A 16,748-nucleotide genomic window follows, 5' to 3' on the forward strand; every position below is an offset into this window, starting at 1 on the left:
ACGATGCATTTTTCAGTCACGGGGTAAAAAATTGCCCCTTTCCAAGTCGCAACATTTTTTTCCTTTTCTTTAGAAGTTATCATCATAGCTATAAGAAAGATTAGCAGTTAACCAAAAGGTCGAAATACATGGGCAGTGTGCTACAACTTTTTTGTGCTCCTTGCAGCATCTTCCGGAGGACTGAGCTTTCGCTGGAGGAAGTCCAATGCCATCTGAAGACCGAGGGTGCCGCGGATCTCGTGATTAACCTCATCATCGGCAACTACAGCGAGAAGATCTTTCACGAGAGCGTCCTCCTTGGCATCGCGCTGCTGGAGGGCGGAAACCATGACAACCAGGTAACCGGCGACATTTTTCGAGATGAACACGCACACACACACACACACACACGCATAAAGCTGCGATTGAAAAGTTGAAACGTTAAAAGTACAACGAACACATACTATGAATGTTTTTTTATTACAATAAAAAAATTGCCAGCTAAACTTGATTTGCCAAGTAAACAAGCGTCAAGTGTGTTACAAAAATAAATTATGCCTAAAAGACGCTCTTCATGATCAAACGTCTAGAAAATAAAATGTTGTTCACGAATAAAACTCGAAGTTAAAATTATTCTATTCTATTTTGACATTTCATTTATTTCGAAATCAGCGGATTAACACCCATACATTAGGCTGAAACCTGGGAAACTTCTTTGTATTTAGAAAAGGTAGAATGATTTTTTTTTTAATTTAACAAGTTGGTAGTATTTTTTTATCATGTTTTTTTTACTTTCAGACAGATTGTAAAATATAATATCTGCTTTTCAGATGGCTTTCTTCAACCAACTAATTGGCGAAAAAGGATCCGAGGATTTCTTCCAAGTTTTTCACGAAAAGATGGAATGCGCTCAAGTAGAACTGAAAAACTCCTCCACTGTCAACGCAGGTTCCTCGTTTTCTTCCTTTATTGTTTGACACCATTGGGGACAATTTTGAAACGATTATAACAATGTCCGATCTAATATCGCGTCTTCTTCCAGTCAGATTTATTTTCCGAAACGGCAACTTAATAACGTTGTGGTTAGGACTATTCGATACTTAGTATTTTAATGTGGGAACTAAACCTGGTATTTAGGTTAAACTATTTGATTTGATCTGATACAAATTCTACTTTATGTTTATTACTTATTCCAAATTAGAAAAGTAGTTGGAATTAGGTCAGGTGAAGTTTATTTAAAACTTTTATAGTGGTATAATTACATTTAACTGCTAGTAATTAATTGCATGAGGTAGTAAACAACTCAACGTATGAATCTATGATTGATATCTTCCCAGGCCAAGGTCTTTGTGATGGACCGCGTATAGCTATAAAATGTAACTTGAGTAAAATTTTGGTCGGCGCAGTTTCCAACCTCATGCCAGATTAGTTAAAATGATAGCATCTGTTGATTTTTCCAGGAGAGCTACTAACTCGCGCCGTTGATCCAAGCTCCAGTATGAGCCAGGACGGCTTCGAAGGCGGAGTCGGCAGTCTACGAAAGGTATTATGAGTCTCATTTAATGTATATGCTGTTGGCACAGACTGAACCTAAAGAAACTCTTTGCATCTGTAAAAAATGTCACGTAATGTTGCCTTGTCCACGCGGCGCTGCTTTGCATTAGATCACCTTTTCAGATAGCCATAGTTTTATTCTGACAGCCTTATGTTTTGATTTTAAACTTTTTACTTAATCTATAGTGATTTCATATGTTTTTGACTTTTTTATGATTTTTATTATTCGTTTGCTATGTATATGTATTTTACTTTACTTATAGGAACTGACGATGCCAGTATAGGCGAAATATATATTCCTTTAAAAATGTCTGATCCTGGTTAACTTTGAATTTTATTGTTTATTGTTTCCTCTCATATGCTTCAGTTGTCAAGTCAGCTTACCGAGGAGCTTTCGGACGCAGCCAGCCAGACACGCAAGGCGATACAGAACGTACAGAAGCCACACGTTGCTGCCAAATCCGCCACCGAAGCGCAGGGTACCAACACTGCCGGTAACAAAGGCGCAAAATTCAACTTTTAATGGTATAAAAAAGAAGTTTTCAGTTTCTTAATGCCATTTTTGTCGTGACTAGGTGGCGAGGGCGATCGCAGAGACGACGAAAAGGCGATCAGTCCGGTGATCAGCATCATGAAGCCGATTCTACGACTGCTGCAACTGCTCTGCGAGAACCACAACGCTCAGCTGCAGGTCGGTTTTATTTTTTTCCATATTTTCGTCATACCACACAAAGAAGACTGTAAAGCTTATGCTCTACGTTGTGTCTAGTTAGTCTCGGGCCCATGAAAGCCTAATGTCCTTTAATCATGGAATAAATGCACTTGCTTTATACAAATTTAACAAATCAGTCTTTAATTTCAATTCACTTAGTCCGTCAAGGTATATTTTGTATTAAATGTCACTACATTCGTCGAGATAATTTCTCGGTTTTCGTTTTATGAATGCGTTCCTATTACTTGACAAAAATACGCTGGGCATAACCTGGCTAAATATTGGACTAAAATTAACCTTGAGTAAACCTGCAAGTGTGCTTTATTCGTTATACGATAGAATGTTTGTTTTTCAACTTAACGCCCTTTAGGGAAATTGCAAAATCTATGCACCTGACATATCACATTAGTTACTTGCCTAAAAGTATTTGACAGACACTTGATGAATTTGGCCGCCCATCCAAGAAGAAGCTGACCCCTCGTACATATAAAGCAACACAATAATTGCCACAGTGACAGGTTTATCCAATCTTGTCAAAATAGGATAACAAAATGATCCAATATTCTACTTTAAACATCTTCACTGATGAGACAAAGAATCTGTCAGAAAAAAGTTCAAAACGTAAAAGAAAGGTTGCAGTTATAATAAAAAACACAAATGTAGATAAATTGAAAAAAGTAACAGTTTGGTTTTACAATCTAGCTAAAGAGTTGCCCGTGGTTCCCCAATGACCGCTCCGTGGCCCCCAGGGGGGGCGAGGGCCACGGTTAAGAAACCCTGGCCTAATTGAATTTTTAGTAACGTAAATTTTGTATTACACCAAATGGAATTTTATACTTGATTTTTGCTTACCACAGAAATTCCTGCGCTGTCAGCCGAACAAGAACAGCTACAACCTGGTGTGCGACACCCTCATGTTCCTCGACTGCATTTGCGGCAGCACCACCGGCGGACTCGGGCTGCTCGGCCTGTACATCAACGAGCATAACGTCGAGCTCGTCAATCAGACCCTGGAGAGCTTGACCGAATATTGTCAGGGGCCGTGCCATGAGAATCAGGTGTTTAGCCAAATCATAGCTAGTCTATTTTTTACATCGAATTGTGCATTATTTGCCGTTTTTTAATTGTTTCGTGTTAAAAGGGTTTTATAACATTTTTGGTTATTTGTTTAATTGACGGAAAACGTTAAAAAGACTAGGGTACTGTTTTCTGCTTTGATTATTTCGCATAGTAAAAAAAAGTAAAAAAAAAATCTGTCACGACAAAACTTAAAAGAACGGTTTTTGCCGAGGTTTACACGTGTTTTATTTTTTCGTCTATTGTATAAGTTACTTTGTTATTTAATTTGGAAGTTTTGTTCTTTCGCAGAACGCGATCGCCAGTCACGAGTCGAACGGCATAGACATTATAATCGCGTTGATTTTGAACGACGTTAACCCGCTGGGAAGGCAGAGGATGGACCTCGTAATGCAACTCAAGGTGGGACATTTTTTTAAACTTCTATAGTAAATGACTCCCAAATAGAATGCTGAAAAAAACTTGCTATTAAGTTCTGACGATAAGGTTTTAACCGACTGTAGATATTTTTTCTATTTAAAAGTTGTATAGATAAGTTGAATGTTTTTACAAACTGCGCCTCTTAATGAACCGAACAACTTTTTATTTGTTGGGTAGCGAGGTGTTTTAAGTTTTTGTTGGTTATCTATTGCTATGTTTTAACTCACAGAACAACGCGAGCAAGTTGCTACTCGCCATCATGGAGAGCCGACACGATTCGGAGAACGCTGAACGAATTTTACGCAACATCAACCCAACGCAGCTGGTGTCGGTCATCGAGCAAGCCTACACTAAGGTGTGTGTGGCCCGCTTTACTGCAGTAAAATCGAAAAGATTCATTTTTCTTGTTCGGTTTGGCTATTATATTCGTTCGTGGGAGGGTCTTTGGGTGTTTTTTCTGCGTCAACTATGTCTGACATGTTTTCTCTAGAGCAGGGGCAGTTGGGTCCGTAGACCCCCTGAAAGTACGTGGACTAGTTTTGGGGGTTCATTAAGGCCTCCTAGAAACCTTATTGTATAGTGTTTTCCCCCCATAAAATGGGATTAATTAGAAAACACTTTTTGCCCGATCTTTGAATGTATTTAAACCAGACTTAGTTGTACGTTTGCGTATGAATTTGACCATAAACCCAATTCTAGAGACTGCCATCTTTATATGAAAAAATACACATGAACTGGTAGTCAACAGAATGATTACTTTCATTGGAATTAAAATATACTATCGATGCCTTTGTTGGCGAAGTATATATCTTTACGATCTTTTAATAGTGTCTGACCTGAATTGCTAGATTTGCTAGAGTATTCTGCTATTGCTGATCAGTAGGGCGATTATTTTTTGACCACAAAATTGGAATTTTTGACAAATTTAGCCGAAAAATAATTAATTGTGACAAAATTTTGACCTATTGAAAATACATTGATTTAAATAACCTATGTTGTTTAACGTACTGCATTAGTGTTTTGGCGTCGTCAATCACACGTTTTTGATGTTTTACTGATTACCGGTCGAAGACAAATCAGTTATTTTTCGGGTTAATGCGAAACTCATGAAAATACTCAATTGATATTTTTGTCATTTTAAAAAGACAAACAACTATAAAAATGCCAAATTAGAAAAATGTACGCACAGTTTTTGAAATAGGAAATAGGCAATTGCAAATCACAAGCGAAAAAAAGACAGCAAATACTGTTCAATACATTTGTCCAAATCAGAGAGGCCTCGGTGGTTAATTCTTCTCGCATATACCATATTTTGCTCTAATGAAGATATAGTACAATTAAAATGTCGTTAACTATAAATCGAAACTACATTTTTTTGATAAAATTGAACGACAAATTTCACAAAAACTATGAACGACCATTACAAAAAGCTGACTTATAATTTTTTTTTTCAGTTTATAAAGAATTTATGTACATTTTTATTCGATTCTGACTTTTTTTAATTTTGACAAACTTTGGCCTAACTTGTAAATTTTAACAAAATTTTTTTTTTTTTTTTTTTTTTTTTATAAGTCAAAAAATAATCGCCCTACTGATCAGGAATTAGATCGACATTTATCTTGCCAAAGGGCCAAGGTGATTTCCATTATCACATATTCAGCGCTACATATAACGTGGTGGTATGCGGATTAACAAAAACACTAACTCATCTGGATAATAAATTGCAAAGCCAAAAAGGTCGAGCAAATCGACAGCATCTTGATTAAGACGTTTCGATACGAGCTTGTATCATTTTCAGTTAATGTGACTGAGAAGCAATTCAAGCATCACTTATAAGAGAAGGGACGCAATTGTTATCAGCTAAATTACAGCTCCGTGCATAGTGTACCCAACTAACTCATCTAATTGCTAAAAATAAAACGATTTTTCGTGAAAAGGGTCAACGAATGGCAGAAGAGGAAGGCCTGGCTGATGGCGAGGGTTTGTCCGGCCTTGACTCGGACGGCGATGACCCGTCCCAACTGGACATGACCGGGGACGGGTCACCCCGCGCCGTTGGCCACAATATCTATATCCTAGCCCACCAGCTGGCCAAGCACAACAAGGCACTGGCCCAGGCTCTACGACCTGACAATTCACTGTCCGGGACCGAGGCCCTCGAGTATTACAAGAAGCACACAGCACAGATCGAGGTAAGTTATTACGAGGTTCGATAACGTCATCTGTCGCTATTTCCGTTGTAAGCTGAAAAAATTAGCTGGTTCAGCCACGCAGCGTCCTGTTATTTGTTTGTAGCTTTGTTGGTAATAGTTTTGCACGGGTCAGGGTTTTAGCCGACCAAGACTAAAATCCCCAAACGCCGAATAATTTAAACCTCGATTTATTGAAAGTCGTCTATCGCTAAAATTCCCAAGTTTTAGTTGTGTCACGTATAGGACATCCACGTCACTCAAAGTAAAAGTTTGTTTTTAAACTATAATGAATGACACAGTTCCAAACTGAGTTGCGCATAGCTCCAAATGCTTGCACAAGACCACTTTATTTAAACAAATTACTAAAATTATAAATAGGTTGGCGTCAGCTATTTTATCCTCCTTTAAACTATTTTGCCGTTTACCAGGTCTAGCAACCACAAAATATCTTCTGGTATCCAACTATTATTGCTATGCGCTCGCCACCTTGCCGAGCCTGTAGCACTAATACAGCTTTACCCACGCAATAAGTGTAAACCTCTTTGCGCAACAGCAATCCCCTATTTTAACATAAGTGGTCCGCCTTGAAAACTAATGGACCCGATCTGATACTGAAGCTTTTTTCAGTGTACAGGAATTTATAAATGACACAAAGTGTTGTGTTTTTTAATCACGTTTGCGCCTTGCTTCTTTACAGAGTACAAATAAGCACAGTTTGCTTGTTGTAACTTAGGTTGTATTTAGTCGAAATCAGTAAAATGGAATAGTAACGTAGTAAGTGAACAGCCTTTTATAGGCTCACGAAGTAATTGCAAACGCACCAATTACATTCCTGCAGGTGGTACAAATCAAGCGCGTACACACAAACAACGCGTAGCAATTAAAATAACACAAGAATGCCTCGAGCCGCGTGCTCGGGAATAGCGCGGTTGCGTTCCACAACACAAATACCAAGTAATAGAATGCTTACACAATTAAATAGGTCATAAAGCACTTATATCAAAATGCACTTTAGCAAACTCACTGTTAATCTTTACACGCCTCTCGCAGATCGTCCGCTCGGATCGCACGATGGAGCAGATCGTGTTCCCGGTGCCTCACGTGTGCAGCTACTTGACCCGCGAGACCAGGGACCGCGTGTGGAACACGACCGACCGCGACGACCAGGGCAGCAAGGTCGGCAACTTCTTCGGCCAGGTCGAGGACATGTACCGCGAGATGGTCTGGCAAAAGAAGCTCAGAGGTGTGTAGACTGTAGGCCTTTTACGACTTTCTTTGGAAGGGTATTTAAGTGTGCTGTGTTGGCTAAACTAAATTAATTGAAAGTATTTTCTTGCCAGTTTTTGTTGTTTAGGTAGGTTAAACGTATCGAAGTCATTGGTCTCACGCTTTGCTCTTGTACAAACCGCTAAAATTTCGCCGATATTGTTTTTTCTCCTGCATTTTTTTTGTGAATTTTCCTTGTTTGTAAGTTATCCTAAAGATATTTATTAAATTTTGAGTAAAAAAACAATCAGTATGATTATCGCTGATTATTATCATCGTCCGTGTTGTGCCGTTGGTATACGATACATTTTTGTTGTTAGTCAATCATATTATGTCTCCGGATCGAACAAATTTAACAATTTTAATAATTCAAAAGTTTTTTTATGACAATGACTAGACGCGGACTTTGGCGGTAAATGAATTTTGCTATTTTGAACAAATGACTGGGTTTGGACTGAAGTCATTTCAAGAGTATTAGACAATGGTTAATAACCACCAGTCCCCGATAAATTTTTGCCGGTCTGGTAAAAAGTTATGTTTAATTGTGCAGTTGAAAATGATTTTTTTTAAACAAGGTACACCTTTCAAATTCATTTTATTGGTTTTCGCCAGCCTTATGTTGAACGCTGCTTTTTGTTGAGCAGAGTTCAAGAGCTTGTACTGGTTCAGTCGCCACATTTCCGTGTGGAGTTGCATCTCGACCAACTTCGTCATCATTATCAACCTCTTGGTGGCGCTCTTCTACCCGTTTAGGGTGGTCGATTACAAAGGTGACGTTTTCACTCAACTTATTTAGTTGATTTCAATCAAGCGATTCGAAGCCTCACTGTTGAAACTCAATTAAAAAACTCTATAATTGACTCTTATTGCTTCCATTATTGCATTTGTTTGCGGAAAATTATTTAAAAGCAGGGTATAAATTATAAACAAAACAGTTATGAGTTGCAAATGTTACGTATCATTTTAGCTAAAGTTTTAAAATATAATATGTCCTGATATACATAGCGCTTAAGTTAAAGACACCACCCGTTTATATTCTGTCAGGTCGGACAGTTTTCCCTATCTCGTTTACTTAATAACCAATTAACCATGTTTCATTGTTGCAACAGTATGGAGCGACAAGGTGCATCTCCTTTTGTGGCCCATCATGCTCGTTTCTCTGGCCGCCATCACCAACCCGTTCGCCGTTCGGTGCCTGGCGCTGTGCGTCATGATCAAGACCATATTCTGGATAGGCGTGCAAAATGCTCTACTAATACTCGGCGTCATAAATGTAAGTTAACGCTTTTCGTTTTGTTTTATTAACGCGATAAACCTTTGCCGATGTATATTCGGAACGCGATTTTTCTGTCTGGAGTGGGTCATAAATTACTTCACTGTTACTTAGTATATACACTGTCATTCGATTAAACACCAAAATTAAACACCTGAAAGGGGCGAAATGTCAGCACGTTTAAAATTAAACATGTTTAAATTTCAGGTGTTTAGATGTTTTGCCGTTTATTCGGTCAGGTGTTTAGGGCTAGTATTCAGTGTTTCCAAATCAATTCCACAAAAATTTCATTGGGTAAACCATTTTATTGCGCGAAAAAGGTGAAAAACAACACAAAAAGCTAAACACAGTGAAAGTTTCAAAAAATGTAAAACTTGGAAAAGAAAACTATACACTAAAAATTGAAGTGCTTATATTAAAAAGGAAAAGAAGTAGGATAACGGAAAACTTACATAATACACAAAATAACATGTTGGAAATGGATACAATGAAAGTGTTAATGCAAACAAAAATATATATGCAACAAAAAATAAAAAAGTAAATAAAAACAACAAAAAAGATATATATTTTTTAATATTTATAATTTCTATACTTGGCAAATTTTCACGGTGGGGTCTTTAGTGGGTTGTTTAAAATCATATTGAGTTATAGTATAAATATCGCTTGTTAAATACAATGAAGGTGTTTATGCAAACAAAATTGCGTATGTGATAAAAGTAAAAAACAGATAAAGAACATATTTTACAAAGTTGAACCCTTTTTTATAAAATTTATAATTGCTATGCTTGGCAAATTTTCAAGGTGGGGCCTTAAGTAGGTGGTTTAAAAACATATAAACACAGAGCAACTTAAAGTTAATTGATAACTTAAATCCTGTGCATATTAACGAGCTTGAATATCAATGAAATATAACTTAACAATTTGTTCAAAAGTGTTGTTCTTCCGCTAAGTCTAATTTAACAGCCATTCCATCCACTAATATACAAATGCAGAAATGCTGCTGTGATGTACAAAGGTTTGCCCAATAAAGGCCTTGAAGAGCTTTTCTTGACGAGTTGAGCATGGCTGCCTAGAAAATAAAATTTAGATCAACATAATATACTGCAATAATTAAATTATACACTGTCACTGAACAACTTTTTTTTTATTTGCCTAACATAGTAAAATTTTCAAGTTACCATCCAGAACCACTACATGTAATGTCATAAAAACATGTTTTAGTCTGTCACTAATCACCACAAAACATATTATTAAGACATGTACTAATTTGTAGCATTAGGAAATGTATAATAATTATTTATGTTACACTGTAACTCAAGGGCGGGCAACTTCTCTGGTTTGCGGGTCAGATATGGAAAAATGAAGTACTTGGCGGGCCGGATTATGTACTGCTAAATCTTGCATGTTTTGTTGCATAATGGCGGCTAATGTTGTACTCTTTAAACACGGCCACACTTTCCTTGTACATTAAACATACTGATTGCTTCCCGAAGAATAAACTAAGTGCAGAACTTAGTAAACCGAAAATCAGTTTGTTTGGATTTTGAAGTTATAAGATAACAATATTTCGCTACTAAAATCATCATAAGTATAATGATTTTAGTTGCGAAATGTGGATCATTTAAGGCCGGAAACTGTCTACGGGCCGCGTAAAAATCCCATATGTTGCTCCCGCCCCTGCTGTAACTGAATGACAGTGCAATGATTGCGAAACAAGTTCATTTTTATTGTAATTGATATCTTCATAACCGACTAAAATTTAAAAAAGGTTCACCCTACTTTGAAAACAAATTAAATCATTATTTCATACAAAAAGTTAATATGTGTGCCAGATTATTGTATTGGCCATTATGTGCTATTAAAATTTGTGCTTAAACTAGTAATACACAATTTAACCCCCAAAAGTTGCCCATTACTGGGACATTCAGACCAGACACTATACATAACACATAAATTAAATGTATTTTCCACAAATTTAAAAAAAATTGAGTTTGTTTACCTTGTGATCCATATTCTTTTGTTGATTTCCACTTGCACTTTGTCACATACTTTTATTTTCCCATCTTGCACTTTGCAGTTAAAATTGCTGGAAATAAATAACATTATGTAAACTATATAATTTATTAAAGGGCCAGTAGCATTCCAAAAGACTACAGATTAAATTTTACTGCTGGAACAATATGTAACATATTTTTTTACATATTCTATGATAAAAGGTTCTAAGCAAAAACTTATATATTAGCCAATTGCGAAAGGCAATAGTTTTCCTCGCTGGCCGCTACATAGGAAATAAAAGCCAAATGCGAATAAATTATTTTCATGTAAAACATGTAAGTAAAATGTAATTACATTTTAACCTTAGTGATCGTCCGTGAAGTTGTTTTTGAAGTCGAAAAGGGCAATTTGTTTGCTGTCATTGATTTCCCTGAAACAAAGCAGTGTAATTAAATCTTTAATAATAATAAATTGTTAAAAGCATACTTGATTGTTTAACAGAAAAATTAAATTTCTATTTAAAAGCATACAAACCTTAAATGTTTCAGCTAAGTTAATCCTTTAATGTGTACAAAGTGTAAAGCCACGAATCATCATGAAATAGTATTTTACAACTTTCATTGCTTTTGGATATATGAATGAAATACCTTAAATTCCGAAACAAAAACCCCAATTCAGTCACTTCGTTTTCCAAGACAAGGCTTTTGTAACATACATTTTAGATTCTAAACCTGACAGTCTTGCACAGCTAATAAAACATTATTACTACACATTTATCAAAAGTATATTAAAGTATATATGTCACCAGTATACACATTAGTATTTGCTTAACATAAATGTTAGTAACTCGAAAGCCAAATATACGCAAAACTGGCTTTAAAAGTAATGTATAACTTGTAAAAGTTCTAAGCATTTTCTCTGTTTGAGGTTTCAATATCCCGCGTTCGTCACAGGCCAGTGCGTTGTTCAGCGGACCGAATCAATTTCAAATTAACTATGACTTTATTTATTGAATGAAATTTATATGTACACATAAAATTGTATTAAAACAAAACATAATTACTATTTTTAGTTAAAATATATCGTAAATCAAACACTTAATAAAGAATACTTACTGTTCGTCATATGTCAAACCAGATCTTGAAAAATATATAAGCTTTATTGCGATACAGCTTTCCCTAGAATAAATCCGTGCCGTAGATTGTTTTCATCGCGCGTTTTTTTTATTGCTGGCGCAATTTAAGTAGGTCATGGCGGCACAAGACCGCACAGCCTCGCTTTGTACTTTGGTACAAAGCTATAGGCAAGCTACATTAATGAAATCAAATATTGGATTAAATGACACGTTGAGCACACTAACCCGTATATTTATTATTTCCACATTTACAAAAATAAAATAATGCGAAATAGGCCGAACAGATGTTAAGTTAGGAAACCATGACTTAAGTCAGTTTGTTATTGTGATCTGTTGTGATCTGTCACGGTCATACATGCTAACTTGTTAAATATTTGACGAATCGATAGACGCAATCGCACATAAAACAACCGTTCAGTGCTTTAAAATAACAATACCTCTCTCAACAACATATCATCACATCAACATAAATGGCTTAAGCTATAACTTTGCAAGAATGCATCGAATTAAACACGTCTAACAATCAACGTGTTAAAATATCAAGTGTTTAATCGTCAACATGTTTAAAATCGTTAATTGTGCTTAAAATATCCCAATATTCGTTGTTAAACACGTCAAAATATCAGGTGTTTAGCATAAAATCGTTCAGGTGTTTAGAATTTAAACATCAAAATTCAAATTAAACACAAAGGTGTTTAAATTAGGTGTTTAAGTGTTTAGAATTTAAACGTGCTTAGACCGTTTTGGTGTTTAAATTTAAACACCGTTCTGACAGTGTAGCATTATCGAGACTGGCAAACCCGTTTCAGACTTGGCGAGAAAACATGATGGAATGCGATCTGGTCATGCTTCTCATACAACTGGTTTGCTAGAATCATGCTTAAACAGAAAACATACGTTTAAATATTATGTGTCATTAATTTCTCGCGGTTGTTGGATCTACTAGGTTAACAGTTAATAATTTCTATACCAATTAACAAATTAACATTTTTGTTGCCAGAAAATGTCTGCCTCCTACACCAGCGGTCTCCAACCTATTGGTCGCCTAAACCTTTTATTGGGTCGCCAACACTCACCAATTCCTGTAGCGTTTAGTGATAAACCGCGCAATGAGTGTAATAAAAATGTTTAAACAAATAAAACCGAATCTAAACTTGTATAATAGTTTAAGCATAGCCAATCGCTTGTTTTATTTAGTTCAAGCATAACTTATCTAAAGCAAACTGGGGTCTTATTATACAGCTTCTAAATCGCTTCATTTACCTGCTGAGCTACATCGGGAATAAAGGGATGAAGGACAAGGGGATAATTCGGGTGCTCACCGAGACGCAGTTCATCCTGCACGTCCTCCACATCTTCTTCTGCTTCCTGGGTCTCTTCTGGGATGAGCTGTGCTACAGCATCCTGGTAATTGTTCTTTCGTCTTCGTTGTGCTACTAAGTCTCGCCTGCTAAGCAATAGGCATAACAATATAACATTCATAAAAACATGGCACAAAAAATGTATTGTTCCTAAACCTCATTGAATGGACTTATCATTTTAAAATATTCTATAGTGGTGATTTTTTTAATATGATTTACCAATTACTGATGTATTGCAAGCACATTCAAAACTGTTTAACTATGTGTCCAATGTTCATTGTTCATGCTGGTTACAATATACATGAAATTCAAGACTTTTCGTTTAAGGTAAAGGACTATGATTTCAACTTTATATCAATTCGCTGTAAAGTATCCAGTTAAGCCATACACTTTTTTACATTGTTTAGTTGTTTGACCTGATCTACGGCGAAGAAACCTTGCTGAACGTGATTCGAAGCGTCACTCGCAATGTGCGATCTCTATTGTTGACGGCAATGCTGGCCATTATACTCGTCTACATGTTCAGGTTGTTTTGCAGTTTCAACTTTATTCTGGTAACCCAAAGGAAATTTCAGAACAGTGTTTTTTTCGTTTTAAACTTTTGCCATCTTTAAAAAGGTAAATATTGAACAAAATCATCTTCGATAAAAACAGAGTTTTTCGTTTCTATTGTCGGCTTCTGTTTGTTTAACCTAATATGCGAAATTAATAGCTGTAGTTTTGGCGATTATTCAGTCACGTTTTTTTTTGTAAATGCTATTCACTCAGTTCTGAAATAAGTGTTTTTATTGCTTTAGGTTTGTTCAGGTGTAATTTTACAACCGTAAACGACTCGCAAAGCGTTCATAATAATCATCCAAGTCTGGACAAGTCATTCGGCCATGTTTGTTTTCCGCTAACGACGTCCGCCCGTTGTTTTTCGCCGCAGCATCGTGGGCTACCTGTTCCTAAAGCAGGACTTCAAGGTCAGCGTGAACCCCAAGTGCGTGATCGACGATCCGGAGCGGCTGAGTATGCTGCGAGAGAAGCTGGACACGCAGATGAGAAACTCACAGGTTTGCAACCAGGACGACGGAAGCTGCAATAACACGGGTACGAGTTAACTCCGCACATACTGTTACAATCCCTTTAATTCCAAAGCATATTTGTTCGGTACAGTAACAAGTTAAGCTATGTTAATTAGCGGTGCATTGTACAGTGTAAATTTTGATTAGCTGTTTATTAACTATGTATAATTTTTAGAATGACGTCACAAAGTTACGTAATAAAACAATTAATGCTAAAAACATCTGACGTGTCAAAGCGATGTCTTTCACAAATATGTATAGATGGAATACATGCTAATCTCGCGTAGCGCGAAAAACATGGCGTTTATTTGTTTAAATTTGTAAAACTACAACCAAAAGATTACGTGACGTATGAGGCATGGCGCAACATGACATAGTCTGCAAGCGCTTTCGAGCTAAATAGATTTTCTTAAATCGTAAAACATAATAAAAACCTTTTTTTGTATTTAACTCAAAGTAGAGTTTATTTGTGTTTTCACTTTGCTTTTTTTGATAAATAAAGCTCAATTATAGTGATGGTAATTTGATATTTTCTTTTCTTTATGTACTGTAATTAAGATATGTTTTGGAGCATATTGGTTGGAAGTAGCAGTAAGACGTAGTAAAAATATCAAAGCTCATATAGAAGTAGGTAGCATTTTGAACGTTTCGAACATCTCTATGTTCATTTTAACAAACCTGTTCTCTCGTTAGTACTGCACAATTTATCTTTACATTTAAACAATTTCGCAGCTTCCATTTTGCTAATTGCCTGAAAAACTACTTTGTCCTAAACGCGTATTTAAAGCTTATACTCTCTAATAAACAGTGAACAACCTGTGGACGATGCCGGGCAACCACTCGCAGCAGTCCAACTCGCAGCGGGAACTCAACGAGTCGGCGCGAGTCAGCGACGAGATGCTGCAGCGATTCCTGTGCGACGGAAGCGAGTCGGTGGAGGAGAACCACTGCGAGTCCCTCCTCATGTGCATCATCACAACGCTCAACGAGGGACTGAGGAACGGTGGAGGGATCGGTGACATCCTGCGCAAGCCCTCACAGTCGGTACGCGACCCCCAATCGATAAAACATTTGTGGCTTAATTAGGACTGACGCTAAATGCCGGTGTTGACTGTTGATTTTGGTATTTGTGCAGATCCGCTGGAAGTTCTTGGTGATTTTAGACATGGTTTGCGGTTTATAAATCGGCTTATGTTTCCTTGAAAGGTTTTTTTTCTGATATTTTATCTTAAAAGGTTGTTTAGTTTTTGGATCTAAAGCGAATTTTGGCTTAACAACGTGCAAAATATTTTGTTTCAAGTTTATCAGTATTGCTTTTTATCTATAAACGCCATTTAGGTATCGAATGGGACAGACTTAAATCCTAAATATCGTAACAATAGCCTACTGCCCTACACAATTAACTATCGTTGTCGGAAATTAACCTGAAGTCGGAAAACGGGTGTAGAGTGCGTCACAAAAACAGTTAGGTGCGTCACTAAAGATAGTCAGGTGCGTCACAATGCCCTCAAGGGGCGGAAGTGGGGCGACTGAAGGCTTTAAAACAAGACTGATCAAGTGCGGGAAATTTGCGTGAATAAACCCGTTCACGCCTGTAAACCTGTTACTACTGCGTCGAAGAATGTTTGCAAATAGCAGGAAATGTGTGTGATACTTCGGTCGTTTTTAAACAGTGTTTGTAAGTTAACAAAACACTCGCCATTTTATTACGAAAGGTGACCTATTCTGTATTACGTATTTTATAATTTAAAAGCCGGTAATTCGTGGTCTTTGATCACAAAATCATACTGAGTACGCCTTACTTGTCTGATTAAAATATAAATGTTTTTTATGAGGACGATTACATCGAAAATTCCACTTTAGATGGGTTAAACAGTACATAAAAAATGTTTGACTGCTTAATAGATCACGTATAAATGAAAGCCAACGTTTTTTACAACAATAAACTAAAAAAGAAAAAAGAAAAAAAAAGAGTTTTTTGAGCTGCATCGCACGCACTGACGCACGTATATAGACCTAAAAAATATTCTTAATCGTTCATATTATTATTTTCATTATAATACTCATTTGTTAACTATTTTGTTTTACATTTAATTTCTGCTTTGTTAAGGAAATAGTATACTGAACTCCTCACCAATATAAGGATTTAAATAAATAAATAAAAATACTTGGATACGTTATTCTAGATTTAAAACATACTATCTGGAATACCTCAGAATCTTTCTTTAAACATCCCCGACTATAACCCTAGCAGTTATTTAGAGATTGCAACCTATTGGTTTGTTTCGTTGGCAAAAGGTGTTAATTTGCCGTTTAATGCTGTGTACAAAACGCGTTGTAATACATTTTTTTGTAAACAAAACCTCAAAAATTTTGTACCGCCTACTTGAACAATTTTATACTGTTCCAATTGTTCCCACTAAATTTCTGCAAGTTTTTCCACTTGTTTTCATAAGAAAGAAGGGTATTAATAATAAATTGCAAAGCCAAAAAGGTCGAGTAGATCGACATCATCTTGATTAAGACGTTTCGATACGAGTTTATATCATCTTCAGTTAATGTGACTGAGAAGCAATTCAAGCATTAGTTATAAGAGATGGGACGCAATTGTTATCATTGTAAGTTCCGAAAGGAAGAGCATAATCAAGATGATGTCGATCTACTCGACCTTTTTGGCTTTGCAATTTATTATTAAGCTACTTTACCGATCCGTGCAT

The 16,748-nt window shown here is 36.4% G+C and overlaps 1 protein-coding gene and 1 long non-coding RNA gene across 3 annotated transcripts in view; one reads left to right on the top strand and one right to left on the bottom strand.

Moving 5' to 3' along the window:
* The window catches only part of LOC146164015 (inositol 1,4,5-trisphosphate-gated calcium channel ITPR1-like), a 62,074-nt gene that overhangs the window by 39,239 nt on the left and 6,087 nt on the right, over positions 1-16,748 (top strand). Inside the window, exons 44-59 of the mRNA XM_083383072.1 lie at positions 179-338; positions 810-927; positions 1,440-1,522; positions 1,901-2,027; positions 2,109-2,224; positions 3,103-3,303; positions 3,614-3,724; positions 3,972-4,097; positions 5,680-5,934; positions 6,985-7,177; positions 7,845-7,970; positions 8,310-8,473; positions 12,846-13,010; positions 13,372-13,490; positions 13,893-14,056; positions 14,840-15,075. Of these exons, the coding sequence (XP_083239198.1) occupies positions 179-338; positions 810-927; positions 1,440-1,522; positions 1,901-2,027; positions 2,109-2,224; positions 3,103-3,303; positions 3,614-3,724; positions 3,972-4,097; positions 5,680-5,934; positions 6,985-7,177; positions 7,845-7,970; positions 8,310-8,473; positions 12,846-13,010; positions 13,372-13,490; positions 13,893-14,056; positions 14,840-15,075 (2,464 nt within the window). The remainder of the gene's footprint in view (positions 1-178; positions 339-809; positions 928-1,439; positions 1,523-1,900; positions 2,028-2,108; positions 2,225-3,102; positions 3,304-3,613; positions 3,725-3,971; positions 4,098-5,679; positions 5,935-6,984; positions 7,178-7,844; positions 7,971-8,309; positions 8,474-12,845; positions 13,011-13,371; positions 13,491-13,892; positions 14,057-14,839; positions 15,076-16,748) is intronic.
* On the bottom strand, positions 8,790-11,117 carry LOC146164016 (uncharacterized). Of its 2 annotated transcripts, XR_014494608.1 has the most exons (4): positions 11,003-11,117; positions 10,823-10,898; positions 10,473-10,559; positions 8,790-9,542 (listed from the first exon to the last, which is right to left on the bottom strand). It is a non-coding gene; the product is annotated as an uncharacterized LOC146164016 (long non-coding RNA). The 2 variants fall into 2 exon arrangements; XR_014494607.1 differs by lacking the exon at positions 11,003-11,117 and having other exon boundaries at positions 10,823-10,944.

The sequence above is a fragment of the Ascidiella aspersa genome, chromosome 2 (genome assembly GCF_963924565.1).
Source record: "Ascidiella aspersa chromosome 2, kaAscAspe10.2, whole genome shotgun sequence".
Taxonomy (NCBI): Eukaryota; Metazoa; Chordata; class Ascidiacea; order Phlebobranchia; family Ascidiidae; genus Ascidiella; species Ascidiella aspersa.